The sequence below is a fragment of the Lacerta agilis genome, chromosome 4 (assembly GCF_009819535.1).
Source record: "Lacerta agilis isolate rLacAgi1 chromosome 4, rLacAgi1.pri, whole genome shotgun sequence".
NCBI lineage: Eukaryota > Metazoa > Chordata > Lepidosauria > Squamata > Lacertidae > Lacerta > Lacerta agilis.
The window spans coordinates 9,115,001-9,136,008 of NC_046315.1; the positions used below are offsets into that span (position 1 = coordinate 9,115,001).

Consider the following 21,008-nt stretch of genomic DNA (forward strand, 5'->3'; position numbering starts at 1 on the left):
GAGTGGCTGCCAAGACCATATAACACCGGTCCTGAAAGACCTACATTGGCTCCCAGTACGTTTCTGAGCACAATTCAAAGTGTTGGTGCTGACCTTGAAAGCCCTAAACGGCCTCGGCCCAGTATACCCGAAGGTGTGTCTCCACCCCCATCATTCGGCCTGGACACTGAGGTCCAGCTCCAAGGGCCTTCTGGCGGTTCCCTCACAATGAGGTTACAGGGAACCAGACAGAGGGCCTTCTCAGTAGTGGTGCCTGCCCTGTGGAACGTCCTCCCACCAGATGTCAAGGAAATAAACAACTATCTGACGTTTAGAAGACATCTGAAGGCAGCCCTGTTTAGGGAAGTTTTAATGTTTTATTGTGCTTTTAATATTTTGTTGGAAGCTGCCCAGAGTGGCCTGGGAAACCCAGCCGGATGGGCGGGGTATAATTTTTTTTTCTAAGTGCACACGAAACGTGGATGGTGGAAGGGCAGGGAGCCCAGCAGCAGGTGGCGCCAAAGCAATGGCAGGCAGAGCCAGTTCCTCCTAGTTTCCTCCCTTGCTGAGTTCTTTGAAAGCAGCCATGAGGAAGAGGAGGAAGGCGACAGCAACCACCACTCCCTTGTAAGTAATGAGGCATGCAGGTGGGGGCTGAGGGCAGACTGAGATTGCTGGGCCAGTGGCACACTCACTCTAACAAACCAGACCAAAACCCTCACTGTTCCACTAGAGCAGTCCAGTCCAGTCTGAGCGGTCCTGTTCTGAAGTACCTTTTCATGAGGTCTGTGAACAACATGCTAGATTTCTCAAAGGAATAAATAGATATTGGGGGTGGGGGAGGTTACTGTCTCGCCCCCTTGCCCTTGTGCCACCTGTGGTAGCTGGTGTCGAGAACGCCTTAGAAGAAAGTTATGAAATAACATGAACCTTTGGGAGTTCAGATCTATTTATTCATCTATTGTGATTTATATTCCTCCTTTTGATGGAATTATCTTCAAGGCCATTTACAGCACATTGCAACAATGCAAACAAATAATACACACGCATACACAAAACCCAGCAGCCTCCCTTGGGCGAAGGGATATCTCAAGGCAACCAGAGCTGAGAGTTCTTTCCAGCAGGGAAGGGAGAAGTGAGCTCTCTGCTGCTGCTGCTCCTTCGCGGGCTGACGGATGGGGCCAGAAAGGTCTTCTCCTTGCCTTGCCATGTCGTTGTTCCTAGAAGGCAGGGGATGCAACCTCCAAGCGGCTCTTTGCTTCCTGGCACAGGCCAGAGCACGCTTGCCTTCACCTTTGCAGTCCTAGGGCAACCAGCGGTTGGGAGTTGTTTGTTCCTTCTGGTGGCAAAGCAAATTTCCCTGCAGCTGCTCCTTCTTGGTTGATGGATGGGACTAGGCCGGTCCTCACTCTGTTGCAAAGTTCTTCTTGGGCAGCAGGGGGCGGACTCTTTCCACACTGTTCTCATTCTTGCGTAAATAAAAGTGTTGAATTATGATCATCAAACTCAAGGTTTGGGGATTATAATGCAGTTTTAGTAAGTGTGGACATTGGTCCATATGTCTGTATTAAACTCAAGATTTCCTTTTAAAACAGTTCAATTTTATTTGCTCTTTTATTTTTGAAGGGAGGCTTACCATAATTTAAATTTAGTTGCAAAGCAGTACATTTTAATTGCTACAGCAACTGGTTGTTGCTTGTGCTTGTTGAGGAAATATATATATGTGTGTTAGAAATTGTAACTACAGGCATTAGCTTTGTTTTATTGCTGACACAAAAATTGAATGTATATTTAATTAACGTGCACCCTCCCCTTTCAGCCCCAAAGGGTTCTCTTAACAATTAAAAAGACAGTCACCAATATTAAAATATAAAACAATGGAAGATTTAAAGCAGAGAAAGTCCTTAACAAGACACATAAACCAAGAGGCAGGAGAGTAAAATACAAAACAGGCAAAAGGCAATATCCAACTTAGCTGGATCAGACTAGCGCAAGGATTCCCACTTGCAACAATGGAGTTTCTCCTCCCTCTCCTCTCCCTGCACACAGCTCCGCCTGCTGAGCGATGGGGGACAGATTTAGGGGTCGCACAAGCAAACGAGGCTGTGGGGAAGTTCCACTGCGCAGCCCAAAGCTCTTTCGCAAGTGGAAGCACTTTGTTGCGATACCACACCATTTAACAACCGAAAAGGCCTGGGCAGAATAGAAAGGCCAGTGCTAACATGACAACAAACCCAGTGCTATGCAAGTCTCACTTGTAAGCAAATTCCAATGATGGGGTCCTGCCAAAGAGAATGCCCCTCTCTCTGCCTCACCAAAGACAGCGGGGGGTAGGGTGGAGAAAGGCCTCTAAAGATCCAAGGGTCCGGGCAGGTTTCTCTGGCTGCTGAGGTGCACTGGTCCCAAGTCATTTTGCGCATAGGTATCAAAAGCAGCACTTTGAATTGTACTCTGAAGTGGACAAGAAGCCAGTGTATTATATTCAAGATACAGCCTGGGTGCCCAATCTCAGTCCACAATCCAGCTGTGGCATTTCCGTAGCAGCTGAAGCTTCTGAACAGTTGTTGGTGGCAAGCCATTTACGTATAATGCAATCCAAAAGGAAACACCAAATGAGGAGGTCATCGTTGGGAGGATCGGCGTTCAATTTAATCGGAGGCGAAGCAGCTGGATGTGTGTGTGAGTGTGTGTGTCACAGGGGAAATCCAGCCAGGAGTGCCGCTGGGTCTTCAGCTGCCAGCTAAGAAGAAAACGATGGCTCCGTGGCAACGGGACTTCCTGGCAGGCCACTACAGGAGGCCAAGGTGAGGAAAGCCGGCTTATCAGCCCTCATCCAGTTCTCAAGAAGGTCGACCCTCCAGGAAAACCGGTTGCTGGCCTAGTTTCCAAACACTCAGTCCTTTGAGCCAACCTCCAAGCTACGAAGAGTGAAAGAGTCCAACTTACCAGATTCGCCGCTTACGTTATCCTCAGATTCCTCGTCTTCGTCATCTTCAGAGTATCTTTTCTTGGCTGTTTTTCTCCGTAGCCGCCTGCTTTGCCTCATCGGCCTGGAGTGGTGCCGCCTGGGCCTGCGCTTCGAAAACCCCACATCGCTGTCATTCGATGGCTGATCCTCTTCGCTTTCGTCTAAGTTCTCGTCCGAGACAACGAATTCATCCTGAGATCTAAGGGCGGCCGGGGGGGGGGGGGGGAGAGATTAGTTGGGAAGATCTTTGAAACGGTGCCAAAGGAATAAAGCCCGCTCGGCTTCAAGACCTGCATTTTAACTGAGAAACTGTAGACGTAAGAAAGGTTTAGCTAAGGTGGTTTCCATTGCTCCGGTGGAAAACAATTCAATCTCTCTGCTCAAATGGTTGTGTTCAAGTGACAGGCCCTTGAGGTCAATTCAAAAATGCTATTTCTGATGCAGTAAGTCCTCACCCAACTGTAACTTCAAAAATTCATCTGGGGCCTGGCATGATGGAAAGTTTCTCTGCGAGCAGCTCACACCTCACAGGCAGAGCTTACACGCCAGAAAGTCTTCTGACAGCATCCTTTAAAAGCCAGAGGTGGGGAACCTGTGGCCCTCCAGATATTGTAGGACTACTAATTCCATTGTCCAAGACCATCAGCTATGCTGGCTGGGGCTGATAGAAGTCTTAACAGCATCCTGAGATGCCGTTAAGGTTCCCCACCACCTGCTTTTCACAGGACCGAAACAGCACAAACATACATTCTAGCTCCAGGTCCCAAAAGAGAGGGCCCAGAACTACCAGATGCTACAGTGCTCCTGGCAGAGCTCCACTTCAGAATGCAGGTATGAGATGGCATATTTCCTACCATGCCATGTAAGAGGAACAGGCTAGAGCATTTCCCTCCAACATTTTAATGTATTTTTAATCTTTGGTTGGAAGCCGCCCAGAGTGGCTGGGGTAGAAATAAATTATTATTATTATTATTATTATTATTATTATTATTATTATTATTATTACTACTACTACTACTACTACTACTACTACCGTATTTTTCGCTCCATAGGACGCACTGGACCATAGGGCGCACCTCATTCTTAGAGGAGGAAACAAGGGGAAAAACTATTTTTCTGGTTTTCCTCGTCTAAAAGCCCTGTTTTTTTGAGGATCAGCTAAAGGTTTTGCAGCTTTTTTGTAAAGGGAAAAGCCCTTTTTTTTGGAGGATCAGCTAAAGGTTTTGCAGCTTTTTTTGCAAAGGGAAAAGCCCTGGTTTTTTGAGGATCAGCTAAAAGTTTTGCAGCTTTTTTTGCAAAGGGTAAAGCCCTGTTGTTGTTTTTTAGGATCAGCTAAAAGTTTTGCTGCTTTTTTGCAAAGGGAAAAGCCCTGGTTTTTTGAGGATCAGCTAAAGGTTTTGCAGCTTTTTTTGCAAAGGGAAAAGCCCTGGTTTTTTGAGGATCAGCTAAAAGTTTTGCAGCTTTTTTTGCAAAGGGTAAAGCCCTGTTGTTGTTTTTTAGGATCAGCTAAAAGTTTTGCTGCTTTTTTGCAAAGGGAAAAGCCCTGGTTTTTTGAGGATCAGCTAAATGTTTTGCAGATTTTTTTGCAAAGGGAAAAGCCCTGGGGTTTTTTTTGAGGATGAGCTAAAAGTTTTGCAGCTTTTTTTTGCAAAGGGGGAAAAGCAAAGAGGAAAAGCCCCATTTTTATGGGGTTCAACTCACATTTCTGAAAAATCTTAAGGAAAGGGAGCAGTTTCTACTGTTTCCAGACAGATAATCTAATCAGCCAGTCACATGTCCTGGGGAAACAAACAGCCTCCCCCTGCAGCACATTCAACAAAGGAGGGCGGGGCTGAAAGGGAGCCGGGACTCTTATCTCTCTCCCGATCTCTTGCTGATCAGCTGCTGAGCGAGGTCCTTTCAACACCCCCTTTTCTCTTTGTAAAATAAAAAGCACAATCTGCTTTTGGCCCCTGGGCAATTTAGCTCCAGGGACCACCATTTGCTCCATAAGACGCACAGATATTTCCCCTTACTTTTAGGAGGAAAAAAGTGCGTCTTATGGAACGAAAAATACGTTACTTCTACTACTACAGCCAGGGGCGTGATTTACCTAACAAATGGTGTCAGCAGAAACCCTGCACAAGGGTTTCTTGCTTGCACAATGGGGCTTTCCATCCTCTTCCCAAATTGGCTTGGTGAGTCAGGAGAACCCCCTAGAAGGGGGGAATCATTCCACTTGGCAAGCTGATATGCTTGTGCAGGTGGAACGTTCATCATAGAGCGACACCAAATTCCACCCTAGATTTCCAACGGCAAAAGCAGGGCAAGCGTTCAAACCAGTGACCTTCCACCTGCAACCAGAAGCACAGGGAGGGTCGTTCCAAGTGGTAGTTCTGAGTATCAGTGTTTGGGCAAGACTGCACCTCAAGAGTGCTTCTGGGATTCAAAGCTGAACATGTTTTGCTGCCCCACACTTTCAATCCGAGGCTGGTACGTGCTTAGCTCAAACTGAAATCTGCTGAAATAGGAGCGCTCATCTTGGGACAGAGCACACCCGGAATTTGGAGCAGGCCTTACCCGTCACTGATTCTGAACTCATCCTCACTTTCTTCTTCATCCAGGTTGCTGTCACTGTCCAGGTCGTTCAGTCGCCGCCGTTTCTTCCGGCGAACTGCAACAGCCCTCGGAGGTCGCTTGGTTTCCTTCCTTTCTTCCTCCAGGATGGTGGAAATATCCTTGCCACGATGCCCCGTGATGTTAGACATGTCTTTCCCTTTTCCACCACCTACAGTCAGAAGACCAGGACCACATTGACTGTGAATCCACTTATTCACTTGGTGCTAGCATCAACCTTCCCTCCATAAAAAGCACTCAAACCAGGACTGAAAAATAATGTCTTATCTCCCCTGTGGAAAAGCTGAAAGCTTAAACAAGGCTGGGGATACAAGAATGAGACATACATACATACATACATACATTTACCTCCCCCCTCCAAGAGCATACATGGGCCCCTCCACCACCACCTTTATCTACAACAACCTTGTGAGGAAGGTCAGGCTGAGTGATAGTGAATAGCACAAGCAACTAACTTAGCAGAGCAGGGATCTACGTCCAAATAGTCTTTGGACACATCCCAGCCAGCTGAGAAGTCTGACAAGAGGGAGAAAGATTTCTGTTCTTTGTAGCAGATGTGGTTTTCATGCACTTGCAGGAAGTGGCAGGAGAGCACCCAAGTCCCTCGGCATAAATTTAGTGCTTGCTGTACCAAAAACCGGGATTGCCATCCACTACTGAAGTCATCCATAGGTTCCTCCCCGTTAACATTGTCCAATAAGACACACCTCCTCCATCAGCATCCTTTATGTCATCCTCTATGGCTTCGTCAATGGCTTCGTCAAACTCATCAAACCTAGAGAAGACAAAATGTGCTGATTTCAGAGCGGAGCTCAATTATATTTTAAGGAATAAACTGGCAAGTTTGTAGTAACTGAAGAGTCCAAATATGTGAGGGGGAAAGGAGATCAATTTGTACGTATCTCACAGACAAATAAATCTCTAATTAAAGTTCTTAGACTTCCTTCCCTACTCCTTAGGGTAGTGAAAAGCGGGATATCAAATCCAAACTCTTCTTCTTCTTCTTCTTCAAACACTCAACCCTACATATTTAAGAGACAGACAGACAGACAGACAGAGAGAGAGAGAGAGAGAGAGAGAGAGAGAGAGATACCCTGTAGTGGTCCTTCCTGAAATTCAAAATCAGGCTCCAAATGTCTGAACAGTTTATAATACATACAAGCATTCTGACCTTCTTCATAAGAAGAAGAAGAAGAAGAGGAGTTTGGATTTGATATCCCGCTTTTCACTACCCGAAGGAGTCTCAAAGCGGCTCACATTCTCCTTTCCCTTCCTCCCCCACAACAAACACTCTGTGAGGTGAGTGGGGCTGAGAGACTTCAGAGAAGTGTGACTAGCCCAAGGTCACCCAGCAGCTGCATGTGGAGGAGTGGAGATGCGAACCCGGTTCCCCAGATAACGAGTCTACCGCTCTTAACCACTACACCACACTGGATTTTAAGCATAAATCAGGAACAGGTTTTATGCAAAAGTATCTGAAATGTTAGACCAAGATGTTCTCTCCACCCTTTACCATTTGCAAAAGGAAAACCAGCTGTTACTGCTTTTTGGATGCTACAGCAGCAATCTGCAGTCTCTAAAGCAATGCAAAAATGGGAGGGGGGGGGGTTAAAATGTAGTCATAGTTGAGGGGGTGGAGGGAAAGATCAAGGGTCTTGCAAGTTTTATAGCTCAATCTTCTTCATTTAGAAGCGACTGAAACCAACTAGGGAGAAACACAAAGGCAGAAGCTGCAAAGGCGACGCATTTCACAGTCCTGCTGTTGAGCATAATACATTTCGAGTGCAATTTTCACTGACGAGCGATGACCCGCTCAAACTGCTATGCTTGCAGAACAGCTTAATCCCCCTGGAGGACAGTCGGATAACCTGGGGCGAGGGAGGGGGGTTCTGCTGGGTCATCAGTTTGCTTCATCTGTCAGGGATGAGACAATTCCATCTAGGAAGCCCAGAGTACAGCCTGCCTCCTTCTTACTAACCACACGAGGTGGGGCTTTCTAGCTCAATGCGGTGTCTGGAGTTAATGACGGTCCCGTGTAGCATCACAGAAACAGGCTGGGTTTGCTTTGACTTGGATTTGAGGTGTGGGGAGGGAGGGGCACCGGCATACCCATCACCAGTATGATGTTTGCGTGTGCCCTTAAGACGCAATTATAAAAGCAGCCCACGAGATTGAGAGGCACACTGCAGTATCATGCAGTTGGGTCAGATTTTTATTGATTGTAGACAACAGCCACTGCAATGGTGCATACAAATGTATGCAAGGAAACCCCACGGCTCCCTTTTTAATGACAGGCGGCCTAAGGAGCCAGTGATTCTGCATGAAAGAGCAGCAGGGCAAGCACATTTAACCCTTTTGCCAATGACTGCTTTTTACAATCAGAGCTGCACCCACAAGTACCCTTCACCCCACCCAGGGTTCTAGATAGTGCAACTTATGAGGGTGAGCACTGCGCCTCCTCTGCTGAGAATCATGGCCCCAGGAACCTGTTTTTTAATATCATAAGACGACCCTTCGGGATGCAACCAAAGGCTCCCTCTATTCCATCACCTAGCTCTCACCATGCTGAAACAAATGCCTATGGGACACCGACAAGCAGAACATGAGCCCAAAAGCACTCTCCCCACTAGTGATTCCCAGCATGCTGTCCCCAACATGGAGATAGTACACAAGTGGTTTAAAGACTCTCTCAAGGCAAATCTAAAAAAATGTAGTATAAACACCAACAACTGGGAAACACTGGCTTGCGAGCACTCCAATTGGAAAACAGCCTTTCCCAAAGGTGTCACGGGCTTTGAAGACACTCGAGCTCAAGACGAAAGGGAGAAACGCGCTAAGAGGAAGGCACGCTTAGCAAACCCTCACCGCGATCAACTCCTGCTTGGAAACCAATGTCCCCACCGTGGAAGGATGTGTGGATCCAGAATTGGCCTCCGCAGTCACTTACGGACTCCCTGTTAAAACCATGTTTATGGAAGACAATCTCACTCGGCTACAAGTAACCACCAAAGAAGAAGTACACAGCCATCATGGCCAGTAGCCACTGACAGCCTTGCCCTCCATGATTTTGTCCACCCCCCCTTTTAAAGTCTTCCAAGTTGGTTGCCCATCACCAATGTTGTAGTAGAGAGTGTTTAACTATGCCATTATTGAAGAGACAACCCTGGAGCTTTGTTCTGTGTTTTGGCATGTAATGTGCAGCCAGTCAATGTAAGAGGAAAATTAAATGCTCACTAGCTATGTTGTTGTTGTTGAAGTCATTATCATTATCATTATTATTTTTTAAAAAACCAGTTTAATTGAACAAAATAAAAATAAATAAAAGGTATACCATCAAAACTGGGCCTAAACCCAGTTTAGGGTCTACACAATCAGTTTCCTCCTAGAGCACCTGGATCTGGTCTGCGATTGGTCTGCCCAAGAAGGAAAGATTGGCAACTGGGTGGTTAGTTACTTAAGATTTTTGAGTGGTTTTACCACTGCTTCCCTCAAGCAGGCATGGACCATTGACCACCTCCCTGGCCCAGCCAGCTGTCCCCTTCAGCCAAGACGGTCCAGGTGGTTGCCCTGACCGATCCAAGCACTTTGTCTACATCCTCAAACCTTACTAGTTGAAACTCATCCAACGCAACAGGACTAAGACAGTGCTCTAGACACCCCTTGAGAGTCAAGATCCCAGTGGGTGCAAGCAATTTTTGTCCTCCAACGCGATGCAAACAAGTCAGAGTGAGTTGCCGTCGGCTCTACCACCCTCTTTCCCCATTGCTCAGACAGCCCTCCCTTCTCTCTCTCTCTCTCTTTGGCATGTTTCCACTGTGAACTGGAAACACAGCTTCTTTTATTACATCCATTCATAAAGGAGCAAAGAAGTTGCTTGCCTATAGCTGATGCACTTCCGTTGCCTAGTCGACCTCCTTTCAAGCAGCTTTGCCTTTGATTTTTTGGAATCTTTCTTCTTTTCATCGACAACTTCAGGTATTTCAGGCTCCTGGTTTAAAGGCAGACAATCATTAAGCACAGAAATGGCTGCAGCCAATCATAGAGGGTGTACAAACTCAGCCTTAATTTGTTGCATTTTCCATGAGAAACAATCTGCTGCACAAACAGCCACACAGTTCCTCTTGTTCAGAGTACCTAGGGTTGTTTCCAACTAGGTTGGAATTAATAAACACATGTCAGCCATGTTCATTAACTTCAATGAGTCAACTCAGAATAACACTAGCATGGCTACAACCCCTAGCAATTATTAAACCATGCATACCTCCTAAGTTTTCAAATGACAGGATGGGATTGATCTAACAGTATGTGCCAAATGGAGATTCAAACAATGGCAAGTTTCTAGACCACATGGCTGTAATATGTGTCACAGGCAGTAGAGAAGGAAGACATAGAGAGTGCATTGGGTTTCTAGTGGCCAAGGATCCATGCTCTAGTGCCCTACATAGCTCCTTGACTCTATCAGCAGCAGGAGCAGAATTTATCAGGCAAAATGAGCAGATGCATGCAAATTTGCTTGATTAAGGCAATCTATGGTTATTGCAGATTCAGCTTTTCTTAAGGCAGAATTTCTAGTGTTTACAGCGCAAAGAACACACAGGCCTGACTCTATACCAAAAGAAAGAAAAGGAGATATCAAGGGGTTCATTTCACTTACTCGTGGAGGAATGATATTCTCAATACTAATGCCCACATACACAAGGCGCTCTTTCCTTAGGAAGAAAAAACAAAACAAAAAGCTGACATTTCTTCACAGCAACTGCTTAAATTTGTCCTATACTGTATTTCACCTGTTTACCTTAATGCCAGACCTTTACCTAGCTGCACCCACGGCCATCTCCAAACTAGAATTTGCAGTCACGGTCATAAGCGCTTTTGCATGCTGGTGTGGTACTAAACCTGGTTAATAAAAACACCAGAACAAGTGATGGCTACTGGGGATTGTACTGGCTGAGGCTGATGGGGGCACCGTAGTCAATCTGGAGGGTACCAGGTTGGGGAACGTTAGAGTAAAGTACTGACTCACTTTCTGTGTGTGTTTTGTTATGTGGGGTTAGAGGGGTTGCTATGCCATTGGTCAATGTTTCAGTACCTTCGTTCAGCACGCTCTTTCTTTTTCAGGACAACATCCAGGTCCTGCAGTTGTTCTTCCAACTTCTCGCAGAGCAATTTCTATGGGAATTAACAAAAAAACAAAGCTAATTTCTTAACAGGCCCCTTCCCAAGCATTCCTTGTCAATGTGAAAGCCGTCACCGCCGGCGAGTACCTAACGGTGGTCCAAACATCAGGCGGTAAGAGAAGGGTTTCCCGGCAGAATAAGGAAAAGCAAATTACTCTGGAAACTGTGGGTGACAAACTCAAGACTACATTTCAATCTTTCCACTGAATGGAGTTCAAATTTATTCCTAAATCTGCTCTTGCAGTTGAAGCACACAGAAATGCTACCTAGTCCATGGGCAAGGCTAAGTAGACAGGCAGAACTAAACAATTCACAATACATGGGTGAGAATGTCACTAAGTCAACGGGGGTTTGGGGGTGGTGGTGGAAAAAGCCTGCATCAAAGGGACTGGCTCCACCTGAACTATACTGCAACTTGCCTGCTAATGCTTAACAATATAAAGGCTTTAATTCATCTTACCCTTCTCCCAAAACATTTTCAACAGAGCAAATTCCTCATACTCTTAACTATGATAAAGTGTTTTCAGCAACAATGGACTTTAAACCAGACTGGACCTCTGGTTTGGAAGGGAATTAAGTATATCTTGAGCAACGATCAATGCTTCTGTGGAGGAAACTTGCACTCCAGAATGGAGGGGTGCTGAGAAAATGCCAGCAATTTCCCCCCATTTGCTTCACGGCGAGTAAGCAATCGGGAATATTACATCTGCGCAGGGCCTATATGATGTGAAAATGGCAAATGCCACACAAAAAGAGACAAATGTAGGTATAATAAAGAAAACCTTAAGTCCCTTATAAATGTTGAATTGTGTGTACAGAAGAAGCACATGCATTGTTTTTTGTGCAAATGCTAGAATACCCAAACACCAAACAGTACTAGGAGAATATATATTTGAGCATATAAGGAACGTTAAAAGGAATTGCGGAAAATAAGGATGTTAGGTAAAGGGAACCCTGACCATTAGGTCCAGTCGCGGACGACTCTGGGGTTGTGGCGCTCATCTACTTGCACTGCGTGCTTTCAAACTTCTAGCGACCAAGCAACGGGAGCTCACTCCGTCGCGGGGATTTGAACCGCCAACCTTCTGATCGGAAAGCCCTAGGCTCTGTGGTTTAACCCACAGCGCCACCCACATTACCTCGAGTATATTATCAGATGATGGGAACAAACAATGGGTAGTTTGCATTTCATTTACATTTATGAACCAATTTGTTCATTTACGGCAAGTTGCAGAAAGTAAATTACACGTGACTGCAAACAAATATTTGTATGGTGCAATTTGTTTGCAGTGCACTGAATGTTATTCTCATGGGACTATGTAATACCCTTGTTACACATTCACACCCACCTATTACCGCATCTTACAGTTCTTGTTACAATAATGGGTACTAAAGGCAAAGTGAACAGTCCCAAAAAGAATGGAGGAAACATCAAGGGAAGGCTCTTTTCCATAGCCACACCGTAACTCAGGATTTTCATGCGAGGAAGGACAAAACAAAACAAAAAGGCAAAGAAGACAAAGCCTACGTGTTGGCAAGGTGGGCAGAACCATTCTCCATCAGGAATGATCATCAGTGGGGGTCGAAGGCAGGCCGTATGGTAGCCGCTGTCACAAGAGTCGCACAAGAGAATCTGTGAAAATGAACCAAGGAATCAGTTGGACCTTGCACTTGCACTGTGAAGCACACCAAGGTGCGTTCTTGCTTTCCTATGTTTGCATAAATCAGCCTTCACCAACCGGTGTAACTCTAGACGTTGTGGACTACAACTCCCATCGGTTCCAGCCAGCATGGCCAATGGTCAGGGATGATGTGAGCGGTTGTCCGACGGTATTCGGAGACGGGCCAGATTGAGGAAGGCTGGCATAAAGATTATGAAATTGAAGTGGCCAATAGATCCATAAGCAGATAAACTGTTGCTTTTGCTGGAAAGCCAAGGGGCAATATTCATTCAAGTTAAATTCTTTTAAGTCACACTGACTTCAATGGAAGGTATTAATTCTCTCAGTGACATCAATAGGATTTGAGATGGGTTAACTAGATCAGGCTCCAGGTATACCAACATTCCTAGATTAAACCTGAATTCGCTGTTGTCATAAAGTAGAGGCAAAAACATGTTCCATCTCTTCTCTTCTGGTGCAGCTATAAGACTCAAATGGGAAGTTGTTATTCTCTTTAAACACAATATGGGCAATTCTTAAGGGAACTGGCTATGTCAGGACTACACTGCAGCACAGTCTATTTTGATATGAAGACATTCCAGTTCATAAATGTATATGATCCTCTGAGAGGAGAATTTTTTCTGTTAAATCCTACTAGGGAGAGAAGATAGAAAACACCAAACGGGCCTTTGGTTGTCACTGCTTCTCCAAACAGCCCTGTGGTTCTGCAAGGATTCAAAGGTTTCTGTTGAGTGCTCAGCCTTCCCACCAAACTACAGATTGCAAGGGTTCCTGGGACAAAAACCACCGCAATTAAACCTACTGAATTTTGCCGCAAAGCTGTGATCCCAAATGCAACTACTGCATGGAGTGCCACTGTGATTAGAAGTTTGGATCTCATCCACAGAAAAGGGACAATGCAAGCAGAGTGATTTTTAAAGAACACATATACATGCACAAGAATAATTTAAGGTACCTATTTTTTGTCAGTGTTATTGCCCCATATTTATGTAAGACATAATACCGTATTTTTCCATGTATAACATGTCCCCATGTATAAGATGACCCCTATTTTTTGAGCCCAAAATTAAGAAATAATTGATTGCTACATTCTGTGTATAAGACTACTGCCCAATTTTAAACTTAAAAAAAAATTGGGGGGAAATATAGTCTTATACATGGAAAAATACAGTAGTTTAGAATCCACTCCCAAGTCTGAACTTCCAAATGCATAACAGGCACAACATGATGTAGAATTGCTTGTCTGCTTTCGTTTTCCATCTTCTAAGCAGCCCACCACTTAAATTCATTCTGCCTTCAAGGTGCAGCAGCCTGCAGAGGTGGCTGGTCAATTCAGACATCACACTAAAACATGATTTGCACACCCAAACCTGCTTTACCGGCAAAACATGAACCATGCATTGCCAATTCAGACAACATGCCAAGTCATACCTAAACTTCCTTTAACCATAGGTTTGGTATGATGTCTGAATTGAGCCAGTATATCTGCAGAATGCTTAAGAATGGCTTTTCCGAGCTTCACTGCTTTTGAAGACAAGAACCTACTAGCTCTGGGTGATTGGGCAGGCCGCACTTCTTGCACGGCTCATCGTCATCAGCGGGCGCAGGTTCTTCCTCTTCCTCCCCCTCTTCCGCCTGATCCTCAGAGTCTTCTTCACTCTCTGAATCATCGCTCTCATCATTGCTCGAATATCTCCACCTGCCGCGAGTTCGAGTACCAGCCCACCGAACTTTGCTTCGCTGTGATGCCTAGAAACCCAGTGACAAGGGAAACCTCATTGTCTCGGCACATAGTTACAATTCCATGCTGAATCATACATTCCCCCAGTTTACATTTCATCAAATAAAAAATAGCCACGTGCAGATTATACAATGCCTTCTGGACATGACAACAGTTGTGCTGGGATTCAATGCTAAATGCTTTAGCAGTATAAGAACAAGCCGCAGGGAGCCTCAGGTTCAAACTCCCCCCCCCCTCCAGTGCAGCTGCAAGGAAACGGTTGCTTCTATTTTAGATTAGTCACTGTTTACCATGCCCCCATAACCCTAAACTGTGCTTGATTGTAACTATGTTGTTTTTTAAAAAGAAACAAACCATTGTTAAGATTAACCATAGTTAAGATCAAGGGTCAGCAACCTAAGGCCCATGGGCTGGAAGCGGCCCGCGGAGGTCGTTTAACAGGCCCACGAGCCACCCCTGAACCGAGGTGCCCGCTCTCACGCTTGCACTAAACCGGCGCATCTGCACAGACGCAGACACCAAAAATCGTGAGGGCACGTGCGAGCTCACACATATACACAATCCATCCCACAGAGGGATCTCCGCGGGACCGATCCAGCCCAGGCAAGATAAACCTTGCTGACCCCTGGTTAAGATTATCCAATTTGTGTAGATTTTGATGTCACAACAAGCTGTACTGAATCTAAAATTGTAGGGAAAGCTTCCAAACTTCTTAAGCCTATACCGGAGGACAAAAAGGAGCACATGAGTCCAAGGCTCACCAATGCTTGTTGTCATAATGTCAACCAATGATTTAGTGTTATTTCGGAACAAGGCCAATCTCTCTCTCTCTCTCTCTCTCTTTTTTAAACCAACTCATTTATTTCCTTCCCCTCTGAAGTTACACTACTTTATACCAGAACCCACCATCTGTTCCACACACAAATGAGCTGATATGGCCTGCTGCTGCAAATTAGGAACTAATGATACAAACACTGTACTGGAAGAGAAAGAGAACAAGTTCTGTGCTTGCATATGAAATCTTTCTTTTTCAGTCTGGCCTTCAAACAAGGGGAAAACCTTCCCTCTACTGGACTGACACAGCTGATGAGACCAAACTGGGAATTCTTGTGATAGTTCACTGTGGAGACAGGAGAAAGACCTGGCTTTCACAATGAGAGATGCCTCAGATGTAGCTGGAGGCTGGGCTCTCTTCTGAAAACAATCTTGCGCCTTGTGGACAGATTGCTCACACAGGACTGGGCCACGAAATTGTGCAGAGTAAGGACAGTTTCTCTCTGGCACAATCCTAAAACCACGCACAGGGAAGCATCAAAGTAGAAAGCAGTACTGTACCTCTGTCTGACTCTCTTCTTTCAAATCAAATGGGAATAATGAGGCAAGTGAGGGTAGCACCACCAGGAATCCACTGAGAGTGCCCTGCCAGAGGACATGTAACCCAACCAAGTCTTAGCTGAAGGAGGAGGAAGACACTGCTAGTCTCAAAATCTTCCTCTTTCCCTGAAGCTTCCAGCCCTCACCAGGTGTTCCCCACTCACAGTAAACCACTGGATCATGATGAATTTTACTCTCTTGGCCATAGAATTTGACCTTGTGATGAAGTAGCAGCTAGAACATTATTGTTGCCATTCTTAAACAGAAGTACTCCTTCCAATTGTCTTATTGCTATCCCTAATGACTCTTGTATTAACTCTGCATCTTCCTATTCCATGTCATTCAAAATATATATATTCCAGACTCATTTTCTGTACAATTTCCAGGTATCATGAAACATGTGACCCTCAACTACTCCAACTTTGCAGAAGGGCAAAAGTTTCCCATGCAATAATCACTGTAACTAAATGCAAACCGTATAGCCGGTGTAGAAAACACTAGCTAGTAATAACTGCTAAGACTTGAGATATCGTTTTAGCCTACCAAAAACTTTTCAACTGATTCACTGAATCGATTAAACATCTAAATGCTGCAGCCTTACATCAAGCTTTCTTCCATTCACCAATAGCTTCTGCTACATCCATGTAACATAACATAAACAGTTTCCTGAATCATTTTATTTTTTGCAAAGCTATGGAACTATCTACACCCTACTTCTGAGACAGCTAGTAACTGTGTGGATCACATGATCACACCTTCTCTGCGGCCATCATTTTTCAGGAGACAGGGAGCTCTATTCCAATGCTCACACAATTGGGACTCCCGCTTCCTCTCCTCTTGTGTGCCCCCAAAAATCTACTCCAGAGAATCCCTCAAATCTCTGGTGCAGATTTTGAGGGTGCACAGGGGAGAAGAGAAAAGGGAACAACAGTTCTACTACTTTAGTGGGACCCTGTCAGGCAAGCAGCAGCTCTCTATACTGTGTTCTATCGCTACTGCTTCCAGGCACAATGCCTCATGCTAAAAATGTCAAAACAGAGTAAAAATTAGAATACTGGGTGCAGAGCAAGGCCTGCCAATTGAGCAAAACTGTTACAAACTGTACAGATTAGTATAATGGGGGTGAGGTGGGTGTGGATGGGTAGAAACCGAAATGTCTTAGCATAGGTTTGGGTTTCTAAACAACATTAGTGGCCAGTGAAATTCAGAAGACTCAAGGCGCACAGCTCTCATGTGAATATTTTACCTTGCTAGCCTTAGAATTTATTTCCTTCTCTTGCTTTTTTGAGCCCTCTTTCTTCTCCGGCTTTTGCACCGCAGCTGGTTTTTCGTCCTCCTCCTCACTCGGTTTTTTCTCGGGCTTCTGATCTCGGGTCTCCGCTATTTTGGGAGTGGGCTTGGATATCCGGGGAGACCTCCTTAAAATGCGACCAACACCAACAGCCGCCGCCTCCTCCTTTTCAGCGGCTGCATTCTGAGTCTTGGGAGGAGGGTCGGTTTTCTTTCTACTCGAGATCCTGATTGTGAGCTTGATCCCATCTTTCTGCCTCTCAGAGGTGATTTCCCTATTCTCCGCTAGAGAACTTTCGTCTTCAGAAATCAGCTTGTATTTGCACTTGCTTTTCACAGGCTCTTTTTTAGCCTCAGGAGGTTCCTCGACAGAACTTTGGGCATTGCCTAATTTGGGCGTTTCTTTCCCTTCAACTTCAGAGTCCTTCTGTGGCTTAGAATCCTGTCCTGCCTGTACTTTGCATTTATCAGGAAGTGTGCTTTTAGATTCCTCCTTCTCAGCAACCGATTTGTCTGAGGGAAGGGCTGGAGCAGGCGGTGTAGTCACAGTTGCTCTTAGCAACTCTGGCTTCTCCCCAGGTTGACCCTTATTTTTCAGACCCTCTTCAACTGCTGGAGTAACCTGCTCCTTTGGGGAAGATGCAGTTAAAGATTTATCTGGACATTCCTTGGGAGGTGCCAGGTCGTCTTTTGCTTTCACAGGTTCCACTGACTTCTTGAGACAATCATCCATTTTTGAAGGTGCTTCTACTACAGACTCTGAAGTCTTACTGTCAAGCAGGTTTTCTTTTCCTTTCGGGCTGGTCTCCTCCTTTAAAGGCACTTTCTGAAAAGGAACCTCAGCTATCACACTAGCTACCTCCTTCCCTGTATGCAAAATATTTCTTTCGACATCAGCTGTTCTTACTATTGTGCTAACAGTCTCTAGTATTTTCTCGCCGCTTACACCATTTTTCTCCTTAGGCAGGCTGGACGTGTCTGTGCCTGGGAGACGTTCCAACTTGTTATTTGGCATGATTTTCTCACTACTAACCTCCCCATTTACAAGAAATTTCCCATCGGTAATTGTAGGGACTCTCTTAAATGTCTCTTCCTCTTGTTTCCCTTCCTCCTTCAAAACATCCTTCGTTGGGGTGATACATTTTCGCAAGGGTCCTTTTAACGGGCTGTCATAATCATCAGTCAGCTTAATCTCTCGCTTTTTCAGTGGAATCTTTGCCTGCTGGTCGTTTTTTAGTTTCTCGCTTTCTTCCACACTTCGCTCCACCACTTCCTGGGGAGCTTTGACATTGACGCAGAACTCTATCCTCTCGGGCTCGTGAACAGTTGCTTCTGCATTGCTATTTACATCTTTCAAGTCTTTTGGCTCTAGCTTATTTTCCTTCACCTCCGCTTTAACAGGCTTAACGTTTTCTTTAAAAGAGTCCCTTTCTTCTTTGGTAATCTGCATTTCCCCATTGTTTTCCAAAGGTTTATCTAACTTCACTATAACTGGAAGCTTTATGATTTCCCTCTCTTGCACTTTTTCCAATTTTATCTTGTTTTCCTCTTCCGAAACTGCTGGAGGTAGAAGGCTTTCCAACTGCTTTGACGGCTCCTCTTTTATCTCTTCTTTTTCTTCTTTGACCTTCAAGTCACTTTCTGTTTCATTTAAAAGAAAAAAGAGCAAAGTAAAGCAATGTTATAATCATCGTAAGCCAAATGATTCTCCCCAACCTCAGTACTACACAACTTTTGAAGCATTTAGTTTTTCCAGGCGCTGAACACATGAATGCTAAATATCAGCTCATGTCCAAACAAAAACAGTTCCAATGGTATTTTTCTCTGAGTGAACGTTTCAGTACAGCAAAAAATCACTGGGAAAATGCAGTGCATATGTAACAAATATATGCTGGTTTCATTCCTATTTATCTGTCCTGGCTATCCCCTCAAGGAAACCCTCAAAACTATAGTTTTGTGCTATTCTGAGAAATCTCCATTACTAGCTCACTTCCCCTGTATGGAATTACAATTCTCAAGGCCCTCCAGGAAGAGTGAATGATTACTTTACTATTTGAAGTCTGCAGAAGAGAGCTAGGAAGGGCCAAAAGGCATGCAAGTCCAATGGTGGCACCTCCTTAGAGGAATGCTCTCCCCAGAGAGGCTCCCCTGGTACCCATCCTAATGTCACTTTAACAGCAGCGATACTTAAAAAAAAAAATCTTCTCAAGCTTTTTTAGGTTAAATGGCTTCCAATTTTGAATCACGCCCACATTTGTAGTGCATAAATCCCTCAAAATAGTCAACACCGAGCATGATTAACACAAAATATCCCTCGCAAGGTAAGAATAGCAGCAAAACCTTGGGCTGACGTTTCTTCGCCCTTTTTGGCCTCTTCACCTTCAATACTAGGGCTCTCCCGTGACGAATTATCCTGTTGCTGTTTTTTTAATAGTTCAGGATCAATTTGTGCTTTGAGGAGTTCAAGAGTTTCAGCCAGCTCATTTCGGCTTCTGGATAAACAAAAAATAAAAAAAACGCATCAAGCCCCATAACCTTGCCAGCCTTGTGTAATATCCCCCAGTTGTGCAAATCAGACTGCATGCATTCTGCTTTGCCAGCACCAGCAGGAAAATGAAGAGTAAGTAAACGGTAAAGGACTATGTCTGGAAAACCATGGGTGCAGCCCCCACAACTGCCCCTTCCCCCTAAGGAATTTCACAGACACCTATCACTGCTATAGGGAACCACTTGCACTATCGTACTCTCAGCTGTCAGTACAGCAGTTCCCACCCTCCTCTCACACCTACCTGCATGCGTAGCAGAACCAAGGAATAGCCACACATAGCAAGCCTGGAAACAAAAGGAACATAGGCATACAAAAAGGAGCAATGGCCAGCACTCCAGCGCCACCCGCAGCCCACATTCAGGGCCAGATCTCCAGACCTAAGAACAGCCTGCTGGATCAGGCCAAAGGCCCACCTAGCTAGTCCAGCATCCTGTTCTCACAGTGGCCAACCAGATGCCTGCAGGAAACCAGGGAGCAGAACAAGAGCACAAGAGCCCTCTCCCCTCTAGTAGTTCCCAGCAACCTGTATTAGGAAGCATTGCTGCCTGTGGAAGTAAAGCATAGCCATCTTGGCTAGAAGCCGTCAATTTCCTAATCCTTTTTGAAAGTCTCCCAAGTTGATGGCCGGCGCTGCCTCCTGGGAGAGCAGTTCCATGGTTTGACAACATGCTGCGTGAAGAAGTACTTTCTTTTATCTGTCCTAACGTTCATCTTCACTAGGTGAAGTTCCAATGTTATGAGAGAGCTCTAATGTTATGTTCCAATGTTATGAGAGAGCTCTAATGTTATGTTATGCCATGCATAATTTTATAAGCTTCTATAATATTACCTCTTACTCGCCTCTTCTCCCCTCTTTTATTAATTAAAACAAGTCATCGCAATATATTTCAAACAGAATATTAAAAAAAATCATACAACTCTGCCCGCTGCCAAAATGTTATAATATCATCAGTTTTTTCTCTAAACTAAAAGTCCCAAGTACTGCAACTTTTCTTCATAGGGAAATTGCTCCAATCTCTTGGATCATTTTGGCGGCACTTTTCTGAACCACCACTTTGTAAGCATTTGGCTTTGTTTCAGGTGCAGCGCTAAACCACCGCAAACATGTACATGTAGCTGTAAATATTTCCTTATGCACAGTGCGTCAGAGAGAACATTTAAAAAATCCTATCTAATAAATGAACCTAAGAGAGGTGTTTCTTCTAAAGCCACCGTAACGGCGTTCCGTCTGGAAAACCGAGGGTAAAAAGAACAATACCTGACAATGCACTTCCACGAAGACCCATCCTGATCATCTTGCTCTTCAACATACACCCTGACATTATGATCTTGATCCAGCTGGTACCAGTAGGTCAGCCCATCTTTGTCTCTGCCAATCGGCTGAAGGCGCATAGCATCTGCATCTTCCTCATTAATGATGTTCTTAAATTTTAGATTGTCATCAAACTGGCACTCACAAAGGTACTAAAGAAAAGAAGGGGGGGAGAAAGAGCACATCAAACTAATGCTGGAAACACCAAAGGAACACTCTCTGCTGATGCACCAGCAAGAGACTAATTCATAAAAACAGTAATTGAAGGGCTTGATTTAAGAAATTGTTGGGGGGGAGCCATAGCTCAGATGGCAGGGCCCT

At 44.9% G+C, this 21,008-nt stretch overlaps 1 protein-coding gene across 1 annotated transcript in view; it reads right to left on the minus strand.

The window, feature by feature from the left end:
- Nucleotides 1–21,008, minus strand: part of RSF1 (remodeling and spacing factor 1) — a 40,702-nt gene that overhangs the window by 2,580 nt on the left and 17,114 nt on the right. The window contains exons 4-14 of the mRNA XM_033146011.1: nucleotides 20,634–20,839; nucleotides 19,168–19,319; nucleotides 16,784–18,468; nucleotides 13,968–14,171; nucleotides 12,269–12,373; nucleotides 10,653–10,732; nucleotides 10,218–10,272; nucleotides 9,442–9,551; nucleotides 6,271–6,338; nucleotides 5,507–5,714; nucleotides 2,926–3,146 (exon numbers count right to left, since the gene is read on the minus strand). Coding sequence (XP_033001902.1) covers nucleotides 2,926–3,146; nucleotides 5,507–5,714; nucleotides 6,271–6,338; nucleotides 9,442–9,551; nucleotides 10,218–10,272; nucleotides 10,653–10,732; nucleotides 12,269–12,373; nucleotides 13,968–14,171; nucleotides 16,784–18,468; nucleotides 19,168–19,319; nucleotides 20,634–20,839 — 3,094 coding nt within the window. The remainder of the gene's footprint in view (nucleotides 1–2,925; nucleotides 3,147–5,506; nucleotides 5,715–6,270; nucleotides 6,339–9,441; nucleotides 9,552–10,217; nucleotides 10,273–10,652; nucleotides 10,733–12,268; nucleotides 12,374–13,967; nucleotides 14,172–16,783; nucleotides 18,469–19,167; nucleotides 19,320–20,633; nucleotides 20,840–21,008) is intronic.